Genomic DNA, 18,293 nt, shown 5'->3' with positions numbered 1-18,293 from the left:
GCTAAAATAAAAGTGAATGAAGTATAGTTACCCATTTAACCGAATTCGTAGCATTAATAATAATAACGGAGTTGGCAATGATGCCACCTTAATTTGGAACACCCTGAGCCTGTATAGCAAAGATGGCGCAATAGGAGATCGGAAGTACTCGGGCCTCTTCGGTATCGCCACACGCCACGTCATACTAGCGCGCATTGACGGAGCTACCATAAAATCAATGCGATAAATAAAAACATTTCATTCTTATTCACTTATGGCCGTATGCACCGTTTGATTAAACGAAGTTTAATCTCTCAAATGATTTTTAAGCGTAGAATCTCTATGGAAAAAAAGGAATTAATCTTGTTTAATGAAACGGTGCATATTATGGCCATTAGTCGTAAAAGTATATGCAGAAATTCCTGAGACTTATTCATTAGATCAACAACAAATATTGAAGTGATTTCAGATTATCTTTTTCATAATTTCACCCATTGTCTGTACTGAGCCACTGCAAAGGAACGGTGTCAATGAGCTTGACCTTGCCACCTTCTACGCCATAACCCTTCCAATCGGCTTCTTGGTGTTAACCCCACTTTCATCAAACTGACTCATTTCATCACATTCACCTTGGATGATTCAGTTTGTTGTGGTTGAAAAATAAATATGACTTTGACAAATTGATCGCAGTAGAATATGAAAAATTCGTAAAAACGCGATTTTCTCTAGCCTTCTTTTCCCTAGTTCAAAGTCGCAATGACCTGGGGAATCACGTTCTTATGATTTTTTTTTTGTATTTCCCGTAAAAAATATAGAGGCAGTTAAATGCTAGTTGATTATTTATACTCACCCTTTTCGGAAACAATCATAAACTCTACGTAGACAGTTATGTTTTTCGCTGTGTTGGATTTCTTATTGTAAGAAGGGTATGCCCGAGCTACAGCCACAGCACTTGCATAAAAATCACGACCTTCGCATACAATCTGAAAAAAAAAAAGTACAATGAAAGGAACTATTTGGGCTTTTCTACCGAACTAGTTTTTGAGTTATTTTATTGCGAGAGCAATTCAAGATGCGAATTCTGAATTAGAAAAAAATATGGGACTGGAATATGTAAAAATAAATGAAAGTTACCTCTATATCACTGAATTGGCGTATTGAAAAAAATCTTTGACTACGCCACTGCATTCTATATGAAAAAGTGTCTGTATAAAGTACCATTTGTTTTTCGATATCACTGATACTTTACGAAATAAAGGCGAAAAATGTGTTTCCACTTATAACTTGAAAACAGAAGAAGATAGAGGGATGCGGTTTTGGCCACTAACAATCTTTTGAAAATCGAGGTAGGAAATGTACCATCCATTTTTTCTCTAGCTCTTACAGTTACAGAGCTGTCATTCAATCCCATCGAATTTTGCCCACCCTGTAGAGATGAGAATGTTTGATCCGGGATCAAAATGCAGTGCATAATATACAGGGTGTCCCAAAACAAGTGAATCAAACGTCACACCACGATAGAGTAGATCAAATACTATCGAATGACACCAACATTAAAGCGAAAATGTACCGTTTCCAAAAAATCCTAACCTGAAATTGCCGATTTTCGGTCTATTTTTCTAATCACAGGGCCAATTTGTGATTAAGGACAGCGTTTTTCGCCCATATTATCATCCCTATAGAGAGATTTAGGAAATTGAATTGGGTTGGTTCCCGTTTCTCTGTCAGATGTCGGTACGATGTATTCATACACCATACCCGCTACTGATATGGAATAAAAGGAGCCGGCAATTCATAGCATTTCGTTGACGAATGAGTTTTGTTGCTCTGACGAGGTCAAATAAGACCGAAACCATGGTCAGCACCTACTGTTTGTCGACGAAATGAAATTTCTGGTGATACTTCGAGCGATGGTAGTTTGTTAGTTCGATTTAGATCGTAACATTCGTTGATTTCATTATCTGCGGATGTTATGCATCTGAAATAATCTGATTCCTATAGAGGGGGTTTATTCTGAGTATTAAACATTATGTAGAAAAAACAATTGTTTTAATTTGCATTTACTCGGGTTGTCGATTAACTACTAGGAATAATTTTAATTAGGTGTGATAAAACAATAATCTAGGATTAATATGATTTAAAATCGCTATCCTTTGTCATAGTCTAAGATCCCACTGCAGAATTACTACGTTCATTACGTACAGAGACAAACACACATTTTCACATACGTTTATGGATAGAAGAATAGAGAGATAACACCGCAGCCTGTCAAAAGTGGCCGCAAGTAATTTTAATTAAATTAATGTTAATCAATATTCCAAGAGAAATTTCGTTCACTCCGTTTTGAAATAAAATATCATCCACATCATAACAATGCATGTAAAGAATACTAAAATCCATAGCTGCCGTTGCACACTCGGCCGCAACTACCTCGCAGCCATGTGTAAGCAGGTAACATTTCGATGTATTTCTACGTTCATGACGTACACGGATGTTTTTGATATCAAATTAAAGCTAATTTTTTTTCGAATTGGATGATGTATGGCTGCCTGTGAAAAAATGGCCGCAAGTTAGGTCTGCCATCTGTTAAAATAGCGAGATATCCGAAATAAAGTAAGAGAGAGTTAGACTCATTTCGCACCATCGGGTTCTTACCCGATGTTCCGAATTATATCTACTGATATTATGGGATCTTTCACACATGTTCCGGTTTAGTTTCGCACTGGAAAACAACCAGATTGCACTTTCGGCGGCGCTTATCGCCACGAGATTCGAGAGCTTGATGTGCCCACCGTACGGATAAAACCCGATGAATATTTTTTCATTCGGTTGTTTTCCGGTAAAAACCCGACGGTAAAAACCCGTGGTGTGAAAGGAATCTTTGGGTACTCAACAGTGCATCTGAATTATTCGTATATTATAACCACGTGTTGGAGCTCGTTGTACACAACGCTGTTAATATTATTTATGTAATCACCCTTCGTCGGGCGCTATACGAATATTGAAAGTTCGGGCGCAATGCATATAATAGATTCTAATAAGAATAAGGTCCAAATAAATTAATATCGAAACATAAGAAGAATTTTTTAAAAGATGATAGGTCTCGCCAAAGTTCATTCCAAAGACACTGGACGATTTTTCATGTTCAACAAGATGTATGCGGCAAAAGAGAATGATGAAAAATTCATTAAAAAAATCAAAGGGTTTGTTTCAACCCACATTTTATAGTTTTGGAAGTCATTAAAACAAAAGGTGCTACGGACGATTTTCGTCAATTCGATATTGCTCAATGCTACTAAGTACCACGGTTTAAAATTTAGTGCGGAGAATAAATGGTTGGCTTCTTCTGGATGGTGTCCTGAAACCAACATGATTTCTGGGAAGTTCAACTCCGATACAAGTAGAAAATGTATTATGTAATTGAGCTAACACATTTTCAGATGATGAAAAAAAAACTCTGATTGCGACGACGATAGTGACAACTGCTATTGTGAAAGCAGCGAGGAATCGGACTTGGACTAGAAAATGTAATACACTGATATAAAATATAACTCGATTCAAAAAACTGATTTTGAAGAAACACGACAAAAAATTCTTCAGATTTAATTACATTTGTACTTGATGAATAAATTATTTTTTATTATAAAATAAATCTCTTAATACTTTAAGTTTTTTTCATTATATTCATTACGTAATTATAATTTTGTAAATGTTAAGTCGGCTGGCATCCACCATCCTCATCTAACAAGTGGCATTGCGCGCCATCTCTTTCACTTTATTTCATATATCTCGCTATTTTAACAGATGGCAGACCTAACTTGCGGCCATTTTTTCACAGGCAGCCATACATCATCCTATTCGAAAAGAAATTATCTGTAATTTGATATCAAAAACATCCGTGTACGTCATGAACGTAGAAATTCATCGCAATGTTACCTGCTTACACCTGGCTGCGAGGCAGTTGCGGCCGAGTGTGCAACGGCAGCTATGGATTTTAGTATTCTTTACATGCATTGTTATGATGTGGATGATATTTTATTTCAAAACGGAGTGAACAAAATTTCTCTTGGAATATTGATTAACATTAATTTAATTAAAATTACTTGCGGCCACTTTTGACAGGCTGCCGTGTTATCAGTGTATTCTCCTATCCATAAACGTATGTGAAAATGTGTGTTTGTCTCTGTACGCAATGAACGTAGTAATTCTGCAGCGGGATCTCGTACTATCACAAACTGGACCCGTGATTGAAAAAAATAGTTCGAAAATCGGCAACTTTAGGTATTTTCATAAAATTCTGATTATTTTGGAAACGGTACATTTTCGCTGAATTAATATTGGTGTCATTCAATAGTATTTGGTCTACTCTATCATGGTTTGACGTTTGATTCACTAGTTTTGGGACAGCCTGTATAAGAAAAATAATAATCATGAGTTGAATTGTTCGGTGCACACGGCTTAAGTACAAAAATATAAAAAGCCGTGACTTAAATTAAGGCAGTAGATAACTTACAACAACATACTCGTCCAAGCCCAGGTCTGTCCCAGAGGCCAAACTCTGCACCATGCGGGTCACCGCATGCGATCTCGCTGTCGTATTGTGACGGCTGCATTTCGATGGTAGAGAAGCTATCGAGGCGTAATTCAAGTACAAAGACACGCTATCGGATAGGGACGAATGCAATCCGGATAACGCCGTTTTGTACACCTCTTCGGATACGCGAGGCTCCAGTTTATACTTTATATCGTCAAATTTGAGCAGTTTGAGGTGCTTCAGTTGGCCAATAATCAAGACTGGGTTCTTCCTTGGGTCCGATTTGGAAATGGTCGGTTTGAAAACTACTTTCACCATGGTGTATGCTGTAAGGAAATTGGAATTAGGGACAATCATACTATGTTATCAAAATCCTACATACTGAATACCAATTATGTATTTTTCTTTGGGCAAAAGGTGAAACTCATCGAAATTACCCGTTTCATAAAAAATCGCCTATAGTTTGATAGTTTGGTAAGGGAGGTTACAGCAGACTGCGCCCTTAATAGTTGGGAGTCAGATTAATATAAGGGGACATACCTTGTACCCTGTAGAGTACCTCTACCAAAAATTAGACCTGTATATAGGGGGAATGGGAAATTCTCCTCAATTTGGGTTATCACTGCATATGCAAGTTTAAACTGAATAATTATGAGTTTAATTCATGATTTTTTCAAATTCACCGCGGAAACTATTCAAAATCATCCTTCAAATATGGGGTTTTGAAATTTAAATAGCTTTGTGCGGAGTTTAAGATTTGGCAACAGCGCTTACTAGGAAATAAAAAGAACAATGTTCGATCAGCTTGTTTATAAAATAACAGCTGTTGATCTACAGGCGCGTACTTACTGGCGAGCTTCAACTGCAACCGGCCATAAAAATCCCATAAAATTTTACGATCTTCCTCGTTCGTCGCAGACAACCATCTTTGTCTATCTCATCAAGATAGTGTATTTGTTGTCCTTTATTATCAAGGCATATTACAGTCGATGTTGCCAGCTTATATAATTCTCAGAAAACGCTTTAAACTTTAAATACCCATTTTTATTTTTCATTTTTAAGTGCTTAAAATAATTTTTTTTGGGAAACGGTTGAAATGGTTATTTCAAAAGGTGACGTTTCAAAGATATTTAATAAAAAATACATCATTTTCTTCAGGAGTATTCCCTATTGTCTAGGACCGCCTGTCAGAATAGTAAAAAAAAAGATCATTGTACACACTCGAGCGTGTCAGATTAAGATATATGTGGTTAATTACATGTTGAAGAGTATATATTCTCTTAATCTGACAATTTAAGCGTGTCGAAAATGTGTGGGAGGGCGCCAAAGTTGCAAAAATAAACCTCATGTGTACAGGGTGGGCAAATTTCGATGTTTTAGCACTACAGTTTTTAAACCAGAGGAGATAGACAAAATCTGATACCGCATTCTCGTTCTCTTTTTCTGAGAAACTTACAATAGTAGTAGTGATTTTTGGCCACTTTTTTTGTTTTCGAGTTATAAGCAAAAATTGGAAAAATGGCGATATCGAAATAAATTTATATCTCCGCTAATACTGATGATAGAGCTCTGAAATTGAAACATTATACAGGCACTTTTTTACGTAGAATCCAGTGGCATGCTCGCCTTTTTAGCAGGATTTTTAATTACGGAGCTATTACCCAAAGTTATGTTTTTTTAAATGGGAACACTAATTTTCTGAAAGCTTAATTTTTACTAATTTCAAAAATTTATAACATCATATGGATTGTATCATTATAAATGATAGAAAATGGTCAAAAACCTTTTTTCTCGATATTTCTATGGTTACAACTTTTGACGAGCACAGAAAAATAAAGTTTTTTTTTTCTATGCTTTTTACCAATTTTCACAAAATTTGAATTAAGATATATTTAATAAATTTTCATAATAATGAAAAAACTTATAAAAGGAGACAGTGGTAATCATACGATGCTATATGTTTCTGTGCTCATCAAAAGTTGAAACCATAGAAATATTGAGAAAAATGGTTTTTGACCATTTTCTATCATTTATATTGATACAAACCATATGATGTTATATATTTTTGAAATCAGAAAAAATTAAGCTTTCAAAAAATTGCACAGAAAACTAGTGTTCTCATTTAAAAAAACATAACTTTGGGTAATAGCTTCGTAATGGAAAATCCTGCTGGAAATGCGAGCACGTCACTGGATTCTACGTAAAAAAGTGCCTGCATAATGTTTCAATTTCAAAGCTCTATCATCAGTATTAGCGGAGATATAAATTTATTTCAATATCGCCATTTTTCAAATTTTTGCTTATAACTGGAAAACAAAAGAAAGTGGCCAACAATGACTACTACAATTGTTAGTTTCTCCGAAAAAGAGAACGGGAATGGGGTATCAGATTTTGTGTATCTCTTCTGGTTTAAAAACTGTAGTGCTAAAACATCGAAATTTGCCCACCCTGTACATTTTCGAGCGCGGTGGCGTTTTTTTCTTATTTTGAAGCTAATGATTCAAGAATAACGGAAAAAATATAATCTGACAGTTTTAGCAAGCCGAAACAATAACAATTGGATGATAAAGGTTTTAACGGCATGCAGACAGGAATTGAATTCTGAAAAATTTCTGTCTGTATGCCGCTAAAACCTATATTATATTTCAGACACTAAAACTATCATCACAATAAAAATTGGCCATAAAGGTCACAAAAATCAGTTTTTTTTAATTATCTCCTCCCCTGGGCTTCAAATCTTTTTCGCATTCATTATAAAAGTTGTATAGCATAACATTTTCTACAAATTTCGTTTCAAGCAATTTTTTCTACGTTCAAACGTTTTTGAGATATATGGCGATAAATGCGAGGGAAATTGTAGTTCAGTCAGAGACAACTCTAAAATTTTCGTGACTAATTTCGAAATTGTCATCATAGAAATACCTTTTCATTTTGACAATTGTAGATTAGACTGGGATTCTACATTGACCTTGGCCTTTCGCATGTGTGGCTAAGCTCCTCGCCCTTATCGCCCTCTAACTCAAGAACGGTTGAGAGTATGTTAAATTGCTTCAGGTAAAAGTTGTTAAGAATTTTATTATCTACAACATTCATTATGAATACAAAAGATTAGAAGTAAAAGATTGGGTATCTCCCGAAGGAATTAACAGATAATTACAAGAATGTTGAATTCTTCAACAAAAATCATCTTGCATCAATATAAGTAAAAGGAATTGAAGGAAGTTTCAAGTTAAGATGAACTTCACCTTTGAACAAAAATTTCACATGAATAAACACTTAACAGGGCAACTTGCGCGTATTTGTGGCTATTCATCTTAATACATTGATGTAATGATATTAATTAGGCATTTATTAGTACCTTAAGACATTTACATTGTATAGGACAAGTCAAATGAAAAATAGAAAAATCCATTTTAGGGAACTTATTCTCCGATGACATTTATCGAAAATCCTGTAGTAAACTTTTCGCATTAATTCACTCAAACATAAAATTCTCAAATGCCACCACTTTTTTGGGTCTCCCAATAGAAGGAAATTCTTTGCCATCCTCTTCATTCACAATCTTTTTGATTGTGGAAATATTCAGCTGAAATATAAGTCGTTTAGATTAGGATGAAACATTTTATAAATTCTCTTACATTGAATATGTTCGCTACCGTCTGACGTATTGTGGATTTTAGAATATTAGGGTATAACCAAAGATTATAGAGTAGAAAGATAGGAAACGAAGCGACTAGAGTGATGTGAGCGCCATCTGTGTTTCAAATGTGTTTTTAAGGCCCTAAGACTGGTTAAAATTTTAATTCGAGGGACATATGAAATTTTGCGAGATGTCAGAGTCAAATGGCCATTTTGATCAAACCGGTTTTGAATGTTTTGATTCTCGTATCCATAGACAACCTCGTATCGCCTTTTGTTTTCCGAGCCCGTTCTAGTTGCTGATTATTGAAATTTTTGTCTAATTTCTTGGCGAAAACCTCAGAATATCGTTCGAAAATTATTGTATGGTGAAGAACTGTGGATCAAATAAAACGAATTTTAATAAGGAAAATGGGAATGTAAGTATTAACTGGTAACATGTGACTCGGTCATTCATTGATTTTTGTTTTCAGTGCTACGAAGTGGATAAAATTTTCAGGGCGTAAAGGCCTGCAAACACTACTGACTACACCATGTGCAATGAACATTTTACTGCAAGTCGATTGAGAACTGTTTATCCACGTGAATTGTTGTATGCAGGAAGCATCCCTTACATGAAGGGCTCATTTAGGGGAAATTATGACTTTTACACCAATTAACCTTACCTTCCATTCAAAGATTCTCAATATTGCCTTCAATATATTCAGAAATGCAAAATTTTATGGATTTCGATTTGGGAATCGGGTGACTGTCAAATTGTTGTTTGGAAAGTCAAAGTTTTATGAAACCTTCTGTGAGTGTTCATTCGTCAATCAATTTGTATATTGTGTCGTGACCATACTATGAAGAAATCATAAAAAAGCATGAAGAAATTATACTGACGGACTTGAATACAAGGCTTGTATACCTCTGTAAGGTTTTTTTCAATTGTGGTTCTGAAAATTTTGTAAATAATATGTAAGTAACGGAAATATGTATCCTCTGACGGTAAATTGAATATTGGTTCATATCAATTTCTGATATGAATTGTAAAAATTCAACTGAGTTTATTAATTCGAAACTTTTTCACAGAAAAACACCTTTCACGTAACTATAGCAGATAACCATGTACTCTTGTCTCCTAGTCAAAGCTCTATTCGTTGTCCATAATTTCAAATTTTTGTAAATTTTTTATAGATTGCAAATAAAAATTTATCACATCCAACAGCGTATTTCATTGATACCAATCGATTCCAAACAATGTTCAGATGAAAACTAACATCCTGGTCACAAAACAAAACCATCCTTTTGTTTTGTCGCTCAGGATGTTTGTTTTCTGGTCTCAACAACGTCAATATTGAAATTGAATACAAGGAATAGAATTCGAATTTCGCGCCCCTCAATTATAAAAGAGAAAACTGTTATTAAACAGTTTTTCTGTATTGATAATACGTTTTCAGCGCCATCTCATTGTCAAATGTGTTTTCACTGGCCAAAATGTAGTCGGTTTTTAGTACTAGCGATATGAGGGCGTTTCCTATCTTTCTACTCTATAATCTTTGGGTATAACTATTTGAATGAGCGGACCTGAATTCTAAATTCGCGAATCCAATTACCGTTGAGGGCGCTGCGAAATGAAAACAAACTTTGACGTTTGTCAGTACTCTTTTCAAGATTTGTACGGCCTACCAGAGTTTTTCTAGTAAATCAAGATATTTATCGGAAGTGAATTGATTGATTTAGTTTCGTAAAGAAAGATCAACGTTCTTTGGAAATACTTCATTTGAAAGGGATGAATTGTGGAATAAAATCGAGCGATGATATTGGTGATCCACTGTACCTAGACACAAAATCCTATTATTTCATAGATTCTTTCTTGAATTAAACCTAGCCAATAATGTCGAGGTAGCATATACTGAGTTTGTGAAGTTTCTATTTAAAGTATTTCAATACCATGTTATGATATAGGTATTCCTCATACTGAAATCTCAAGAGACATAAATATGATTCAGCTCATGGAACAAGTTCTACAGATGAGAAAAAGCATTATTTGGGAGTATGAAAATTATAAAATTGTTTTTCTAAATCGTCCATTGAATTTAGCAGAAAACTATCGCAAAGAAAAATCGTTCAACCTAACTCCTGCCAGTTGAAAGCACTGGTATAAATACCTTTTCCAATATTTTTTCGGAATCAATATTTCTATTCAGAAATCCAGATAATAATCTCAATATAACTTCTCCAAATAATGATTATAATACTTTGTTGGACAACGTGAGATAAGAGAAAACATAAGACTTGTTTTGACTTTGCAGTACTGAAAAAGTAGTTTCGTAATTCACTCGGCAGAGGGCGTTTAGATTTTTGGATTCGCCAATAATGTAGAAAACACGAAAAAACGCCTGAATAATGTCAAAGCTTACCTTGAAAATACAATATAAATTTTATTCCATATCACTTGGAATTGAAAGCCGGCGATCTTCTAAGGATTTTAAAATGCTCAAAACAACCAAAAGGCACAAATATAATTTGAAAAGAATACGTTTCCATTGTGAGCGTTTAGTCGAATAATAACAAGGTTGGCAAACGTTTCTGAAGTCATTGAAAAAAATTTTGTCTATTTCATTTTTTATTATTTATGGAAGCGAGTGGTTTTGCCAGTACAGAGAACTGTACGGTGATTACGGTCAATAATAATAATGAAGGTCCTTTATTATTATTATTAGTAGCAGTAAGTAAATGATTAGGTACTTAGGTAGCATAAAGGAATTAGGTAAAAGGTAAAACCTCTACACCTGTATTGTTATCACAAATGCACCTGTAGGTGCCTGAGAGTTAAATCAAATCTAACTTTTTAGCTTCACCTACTCGAAAATATGCAATCAAAATCATATGGAGGAATGGAAATCGATTATAAATCACTTAAAATATGTTCTTGCCATAGATATATTTTCTATAATTCCTTTCATTCATTTCATATCAACATATTCATAATGTCAATGGTAGTTTTAAATTTAGTAAATTTTCGAATCATCCCTGTACATATGCATAGATTCTTTGATTTATCAATTAAGTAATTACCATAGACTTATAATACATGGACTCACTGTCACGTGACTTTTCAGTAGATCGAGGGGTTGTATGCATTAGAGAGAGAAGGGCTTATGCGTTTTGATCGAACAAGAAAGAGATTAACTGATTCCGTGTGGGCAATGTCAAAATCATATGATGGATATTAACGCAGACGTTGCCCACAAGGTGTTCATACGTTGAGTATTATTCACATTATATTTATTCTTGAATGAAACTCACATAATTTTTATATTTTCCATTTCGAAGGAATGTTAAGGAATTCCTGTTTGCCTTCTCGGAAGCTTGTTGAACATTTATTATGGAAAATTTTTACAATTTTCGCAGACTTTGCCCACAAGGTGTTGATAAGTTGATTATTATTCTCATTACATCTATTTTTGACTAAAACTCACATATTTTTTGACATAATTGATTTCGAAGGAATGCTATGGAATTTCTGTGTGTCTTCTCGGAAGCTTGTTTAAAATTTATTGAAGAAAATTTTCGCATAAACTTGTGTTCTATAACCTTTTGACAGCTTGCCCACAAACTTTCCATCTTATTCAACCAACCGACTTCTCTCTCACATGCGGAGTCCATGTTATTTATAAGTCTATGGTAATTACACAACCTTTAACGCCATCCTTTTTCGAATAATTATGTTCGCCAAAGACGAATTATTTCAATTTTTCAAAGAGACCGTGCCAAATACCTCTTATTCATATTCATCTCGAACTCTTATTTATCCACATTTCAGAAGAAAGCTCCAAAGCATGTGATGCAGGATGCAGCAGTTCAAGGGCAAACATAACCTAACTCAACTTATCGATAACAACACAACACAAATGTAACTGAACTGAAATTAAATCACACAAGATTTTCTTATAAATGACAAATAATTTAGAGGAAAATTAACGTTTATTAAAGCACGTAGTGTTCGATATATCAAGAAATATCTTCGCAATCCCTGTATTTAAAATATTTTTAATATAATAGAAAGACTCATTCTTCTATTATTCTAGAATGATTCAGCATTAATTCCATGATAATAAATTAACGATTTGTTTTTTCTATTCATAGCATTGTCCCTGAATATCTGAACAACGCAAAAATTAAATGTCCTATAGGAAGAAATTTCGAAAATCCTGCATATGCATATTGATTTGGCTTCCTACGTAATATTTAATTAATCTGTACAATCAAAACACATTAATCTGATTCCAAAGGGCTGTCTAGATTCAAAGGACTTCGGTTAAATTGAACTTGTAACTTACCGTGAAAAAAAAACTCTTTCAAAGCACAACAACTAAACTTTTGATTATATATTCAGGGAGTATATAAATTTCTCAAAGAATCATATTCAATGATTCAAATATAACAGAAGGAAAGTAAAAATAGTTTGGCTTTGTTTAAGGGTATTTTCTACTTAAGGCATAGAAAACGCCCTTGAGCTTCCTGCCTGACTTATGTCAACTCGAGCGATATGTGTTGCATAGTTTTCTGTTGCAGAAAAATTGAAAAGAGAAACTCAGTTTCTCCACAGCCGTCTATAGACGGCTGTGGTTTCTCCATCATTGAACTCCATTCATTGAACTCTATGGGTTCCCATAGAGTTCAATGACTCCATTCGATAAATTCAAAAGAAATTCAGATAATTTGCAATTATCATAATACAATTTCATGATTGTGGACACATTAATAAATTTCGTCCAGATATTAAAATATGGAAAAACCAGATATTTCAACATTTTCCTAATGTAATTTAAAATAATTTTTTGGTCCTTTGTATGGAAGGTCCTCTACCCTCCATAGTCCTTCGCATGGAGGTACCTCCATGGTCCTTTGATATTTGATGGATGGGAATGTTCCTGCTGGTTATTTCTTGAATGAGTTCAGATTTTAGGTCTTTATTATGTGATTATGTGACAAATGCGACTTCAAGAATTTGGTATGCCACGGAACTTTTAATTTTTTGCAATATATGGAGAATAAAATAAATATATTTTTAAAAATAGAAATGAAAATTAATTCATAAAAAACAGTTATCAAAGCTATGAGCTGAGGTTAAAAAATAACGTATTTTTATCAGATTTGAATTCTCCACCAACGAAACGTACTATTTTTTAAACCTTTAGATTATGTATGAATTTCAATCCTGAAACCAGTCAGAATAGAACTTTTCGCATTGGGATTACATTAAACTGGCGATAAGATCAAATATTGACTTCCATTAATATTGATTAGCAATGAATAAGACGCCTTCTTAACATAACAAACAAAGTGTTCTTAGTAAATGTTAGCTTGACTGTTTTGATGCAGTTTCTCAGCCATCAACGTTTCGACGTTTCGTTCGTCGTTTCTAGTAGGCTATGCTATAAGTAACGAAAAAGAGTTTGTTTTCCGTGGCACTTGGAAGCTTTAATTTCAATATTTTTTAACTCGTTATCGCCCAGTTCGTCCGTTGATTTATCAAATTGTTCAATCAACGGTTCGTATCTGTTTTCTGATACTCTCTGGTTGTGATGCAGAAAGTGGGAGTTTCTGTGACAGTGACAGTGAGTGGGAGGTTGACATTAAACATATGTTACGTTTGACGGTTGACTGTCAAATGCTGAGATCGTTCCTTTGCTTCTCTGATATTTGCAGAGATTAGAGGTGGACGTTTTTGTAGTGCTTTTTGTGTGAAACGTTCACTCGCGAGGAATGAAAATTGATAAATACGTCGAAGAAGTGATAAAAGATATTGAATGACAACACCGAGTGATTTTTACACCAAAGTATTTTTACAAAACCAAGATTCCACCTAAAAGTCTAATCCGGCCCAAAGGGTGGCTACCGAAGGTAAATGTTTTTTTCTTCCTCTTTCATTGAATATTGAGTAAAATGGTTCTATTAGACATCGAGAAAATTTAATATTTGTCGCTAACAATTGATCCATATTGTGAAATGAAAATCTATTCTCGAATTAATGCATGATCGAATTGACGAAAATTTCTTGTCAATTGTTATGAACTCTTATTGTCCACATAATAATATAATTGGTAACCTTTCAATAGGATTGATCAAAGTAGATTTAATGTATTTCGATCATGTGAGTGTCATGTTGAATAGGTTATCTGAATTATCTTTCTTTCTCGTTTGGTTTGTTAATACAAGACGAAAAATCTTATGGGATCCTTATTTGTTAACATCAATTTTCCGTGTTATGCTATTATATGAACTGTCACATGAATTCTGAAAATTCAAGGTGAAATTTTGTCGAATTGTTTATGGTTCATTTACATTAGAATTTCATTCAACACCTCTCTGAAATCGCACTTTCAGGAATAGAAATATCATAAAACTTCTTTCAAATATCAATTGAACATTAACCTGATGAAGTTATTCCCATTACTTAATCAAAAAACAAAAACCCTTTGTAAATTTTCGCAATGATTATTTTTCTCATTGTGATTTTCTTTATTTGATTAATAAACAATTCTCAGTACCTACATCTTCTAATTGAAGCATTCGAATGACTCATTTTTACTTAGTCTGTGCGCTTTCTTTCTTCAAAAGAAAAAGTATAAACTAATTAAACATGTAATTCGATCTCGATAATTTGTGATAACAGAACCTCAAGTGTATTAATTTGTATAATTTGCTTATCATAACTTTAGATGAACAAAGAGGGTTTAGTATCTTCATATTTCATCAATTTGTCGAACTTGTCTAGACTTTACAATAGTCCTAATTACTGTGTGCATTACATTTAGCTGTGTGAATTATTTCATACAAGCATTTGAAATGGGGAAATCATTTTCCTATCATACCTTTATCTTATCTAAATCTTTCTCATTCAGGCTCCTGAAATTCGCATATGGATTTAGAAATGAATATGAAACTTCTGGGTTATGTAATAAACCATTTTTCACCTAAACTGTTTCAAAAATTTCGAAACTGGAGAAAAATTTTGGATTAGGGATTACCTTTTATTTTACGAAATTGTTTCTCTACAAAATTTGATTGCAGTAATTTAAATCGATGTCAGAAAACAAAATTTGATATCTGTGGTTGGCATACTCAACTCGATAATATCAAATATAAAGTTCTCTATTGTCTGATTTTGGAACGATAAAATACTTATTTAGTGATAAATTATCTAAAATCGGAAATCGTTTAAAGTTATATCAAAGAGGAAGGTTCCTCTTTGGTTATATTACGTATTACATGTGTACCAATTTTTAAATTGAAACAAGAAGTTGGAATTTCTATGATTATTGATCATTCCTATTCTGTGACTTCTATGACACATAACCTCTCTCTCTACATGCGTGATATTTTCAAAAGTTGTAAATAAATCTGGACGGAGCCTTTGTTATTCGGATAACAAATATTTGATGGTGCCTGAATGTGCGATTGTGGGTCACTTTGTTTATTTATATTGAAAGTGCTTTCACGATAGAAGTATACCAGGGAAAACGAATGAGGTAAATGTCTCTTGAATATCAATAACATGTTTAGTTAATCGAGACCATAAAATTGATTGTGTTTCAAGTACATTTCTTTTTGCAGTTAATATATACTCAGTTGCAACGATACAATGGGAAAATTCAAACGACCAAACATGCCAGAGGGAGATTCAAATGAATCTAATGGGAATCGAAAGGATAGTTTCTTCGTGAAACCTAAAATAACCGGGGAGAATAAGTCTCGTGTGGTTATGCAGAAGAACAAGAGTGAGGGAACTAATTCTACAAATAGAAAGCAATTTTTTGAAGATTCTCAAGAGGAAACAAGCAAAAGACCATTTGATAAAAAGCAATGGAGACTTAAGAAATATAGCAATAAGTACAAGGTGGATAAATGGAAAGAAACAAGGAAAAAGGAAATATTAAATCAGTACCATAAGGTTGCAAAAAAAATTGATAATAAAGGATTGGACATACAGAAAATTTATGAACGTTATGACAAAGAAGATTCTGATTTAGATGAGATGAACCCTGTGAATAGTTTCACAGTAAAAACATCGCAACCAGAAACTGCTCCACATGATGAAGGAATTTCTGAGAAACCTAAGTCCCCTAAAAAACTTGGAAAAACAAGTAGAAAGACTAAATTGCAAGAAATTGAAGAAGAAAAAGAGAGGAGAAGACAGGAGTATCTTAAAAAACAAGCAGAAAGGGAAGAAGCTTTGAAACTAATGAGGAAGAAGAAAGCGGAGAGATATAGGAGGTTGAATAAAAGAACTAAGAAAGGACAGCCAATAATGAAGGACCGAATGGAAATGTTATATGAACAGGTCCAAAGAGTTTGTCAAGAAACTGAATAGAGTATAACTCCATCATACATATTCTGTCAGATCTACCTAGTTTTTTGCATTCGATTAAAAACCCTGGTGGCTCAATACTTAATTAAATAAATACTCGAGTAGAAAAAAAGCAGGAAGAGAAGCTTTGAAACAAAGCAAAACCAAGAAATGTAGAATGAAAAACTAGGAAATAGGCATTGTGTAAATTATCCATTTTGAATTTTATAATTTATGATGTGTGGATTTCTTAGCGGAATGTCCAAATAAGAAAATGTTTTCTCGAAATCAGTTATTATGGTTTTATAATATATGTTGTTGGAAATTGAGTTTTGTAATATACTGAAGTTGAAAATGTGTTTTTTTCTGTCCTCAATTTCCATAGTATTTTTCTATCGAAATGATTGGCAAATAAATTATGCAAGGCATTATACAGAGTGTTCCTAAATTGGAGGTACAAATGAAGTGGGGAAATTCCTCAAGTAATCTTAAGAAAAAAAGTTCTATACACATGGGATCGCAAACGTTTCGTTTTCGAGATACAGGGTGTTAAAGTTTGAATTTTTTTCAAGTTTATTCTCATAGTATCTACACTTCATAAGATATTCAACTAAAATTTGGCATAAATATTACAATTGGGAGTTCACATCATGTGACAAGATGCAAAGTGCAGCTATTGATTCTGTATTTTTAACAGTTTAATTGACAAAATGCCTGTGTTGTTTGAATGCGACTGCTGGATGATTGAATAATGTCACAGCTAATTCATTATAATTTTTGATTTGTTTTGTATATATGTACAGGGTATATTTAAAGGTGAGGCTCTTTCAAAATGACAAATTTAAAAAAAAATTGAAAATGTTTATTCAATTTGATCCTGATACGACCCTAGATCAATTTGTTATGTGAATTATTGCAAATTATCTCCTGATGTCTGACTCAACCATGTGGTTTCGTTTAGGATATTGACCTGTTCGATTTTTACGTTGAAATGAAAATGGAAACTTAGGTTGGCTGAATTTTTCACATTATTCAGTAACTTAAACGATTATATGAAATGGCTCATTTCGGTACCAACTGTCAAAAAAAGGCTTAGGACACAAGTATAAAAAAATAAAATCTTAGTTCAAAATCTCACAAAAGGGAATACTGCTTCTGACGAAAATGATGTATTTTTTATGAATCATCTTTCAAACGTCACATTTTGAAATAACAATTTCAACCGTTTCCCAAAAAAAAATTATTTCAAGCACTAACGGCCGGTTTAATAATCAAATATGAAACTGGACGTTAAAAATGAAAAATAAAAATGGGTATTTAAAATTTAAAGCGTTTCACTTCGATTGCACAAGTTGGCAACATCGACTGAAATATGCCTTGATAATAGAGGACAACAAATACATTATCTTGATGAGAAAGACAAAGATGGCTGTCTATGAAGTCTGCGACGAACGAGGAATGTCTTGAAATTTTATGGGATTTTTATGGCCGATTGCAGTTGAAGCTCGCCAGTAAGTAGGCGCCTGTAAATCAACAGCTGTTATTTTACAAACAAGCTGATCGGACATTGTTCTTTTCATTATCTTGTAGGCGCTGTTGCCAAATCGTAAACTCGGAACCAAGCGATTTAAATTTTAAAACCCCATATTTGAAGAATGATTTTGAATTGATTTGATGATTTTGAAACTCCTAATTATTCAGTTTAAACTTGCATATGCAGTGATAACCCAAATTGAGGAGAATTCCCCAATAACATTCGTCTGAATTATTCACAAATTTTTTCACAATGGGCATCACAATCTT

The 18,293-nt window shown here is 33.5% G+C and overlaps 3 protein-coding genes across 3 annotated transcripts in view; 2 read left to right on the top strand and 1 right to left on the bottom strand.

The window, feature by feature from the left end:
- LOC123308008 (probable aminopeptidase NPEPL1) overlaps positions 1-12,679 on the bottom strand; it is a 35,922-nt gene extending 23,243 nt beyond the window's left edge. Inside the window, exons 1-3 of the mRNA XM_044890527.1 lie at positions 12,478-12,679; positions 4,493-4,839; positions 830-962 (exon numbers count right to left, since the gene is read on the bottom strand). Coding sequence (XP_044746462.1) covers positions 830-962; positions 4,493-4,831 — 472 coding nt within the window. The 5' untranslated portion in view covers positions 4,832-4,839; positions 12,478-12,679. The remainder of the gene's footprint in view (positions 1-829; positions 963-4,492; positions 4,840-12,477) is intronic.
- A 1,124-nt stretch (positions 12,680-13,803) lies between these two features.
- The window catches only part of LOC123306791 (ornithine decarboxylase 1-like), a 32,578-nt gene continuing 28,088 nt past the window's right edge, over positions 13,804-18,293 (top strand). Inside the window, exon 1 of the mRNA XM_044888938.1 lies at positions 13,804-14,044. The gene's annotated coding sequence lies outside the window, so the exon portion shown is untranslated. The remainder of the gene's footprint in view (positions 14,045-18,293) is intronic.
- LOC123306792 (thyroid transcription factor 1-associated protein 26 homolog) lies at positions 15,508-16,637 on the top strand. The gene is made up of 2 exons (XM_044888939.1): positions 15,508-15,672; positions 15,758-16,637. Exon 2 carries the CDS (start codon positions 15,786-15,788, stop codon positions 16,512-16,514), a length of 729 nt encoding a protein of 242 aa, XP_044744874.1. The 5' UTR covers positions 15,508-15,672; positions 15,758-15,785; the 3' UTR covers positions 16,515-16,637.

The sequence above is a fragment of the Coccinella septempunctata genome, chromosome 2 (genome assembly GCF_907165205.1).
Source record: "Coccinella septempunctata chromosome 2, icCocSept1.1, whole genome shotgun sequence".
In the NCBI taxonomy this organism is placed as follows: domain Eukaryota; kingdom Metazoa; phylum Arthropoda; class Insecta; order Coleoptera; family Coccinellidae; genus Coccinella; species Coccinella septempunctata.
Note: the sequence above shows the minus strand (reverse complement) of the source record. Positions and strands in the feature narration are given on the sequence as shown.

Coding starts and splice junctions, on each gene's coding strand:
- LOC123306792 (XM_044888939.1), top strand. CDS start 15,786: ATGGGAAAATTCAAACGACCAAACATGCCAGAGGGAGATTCAAATGAA.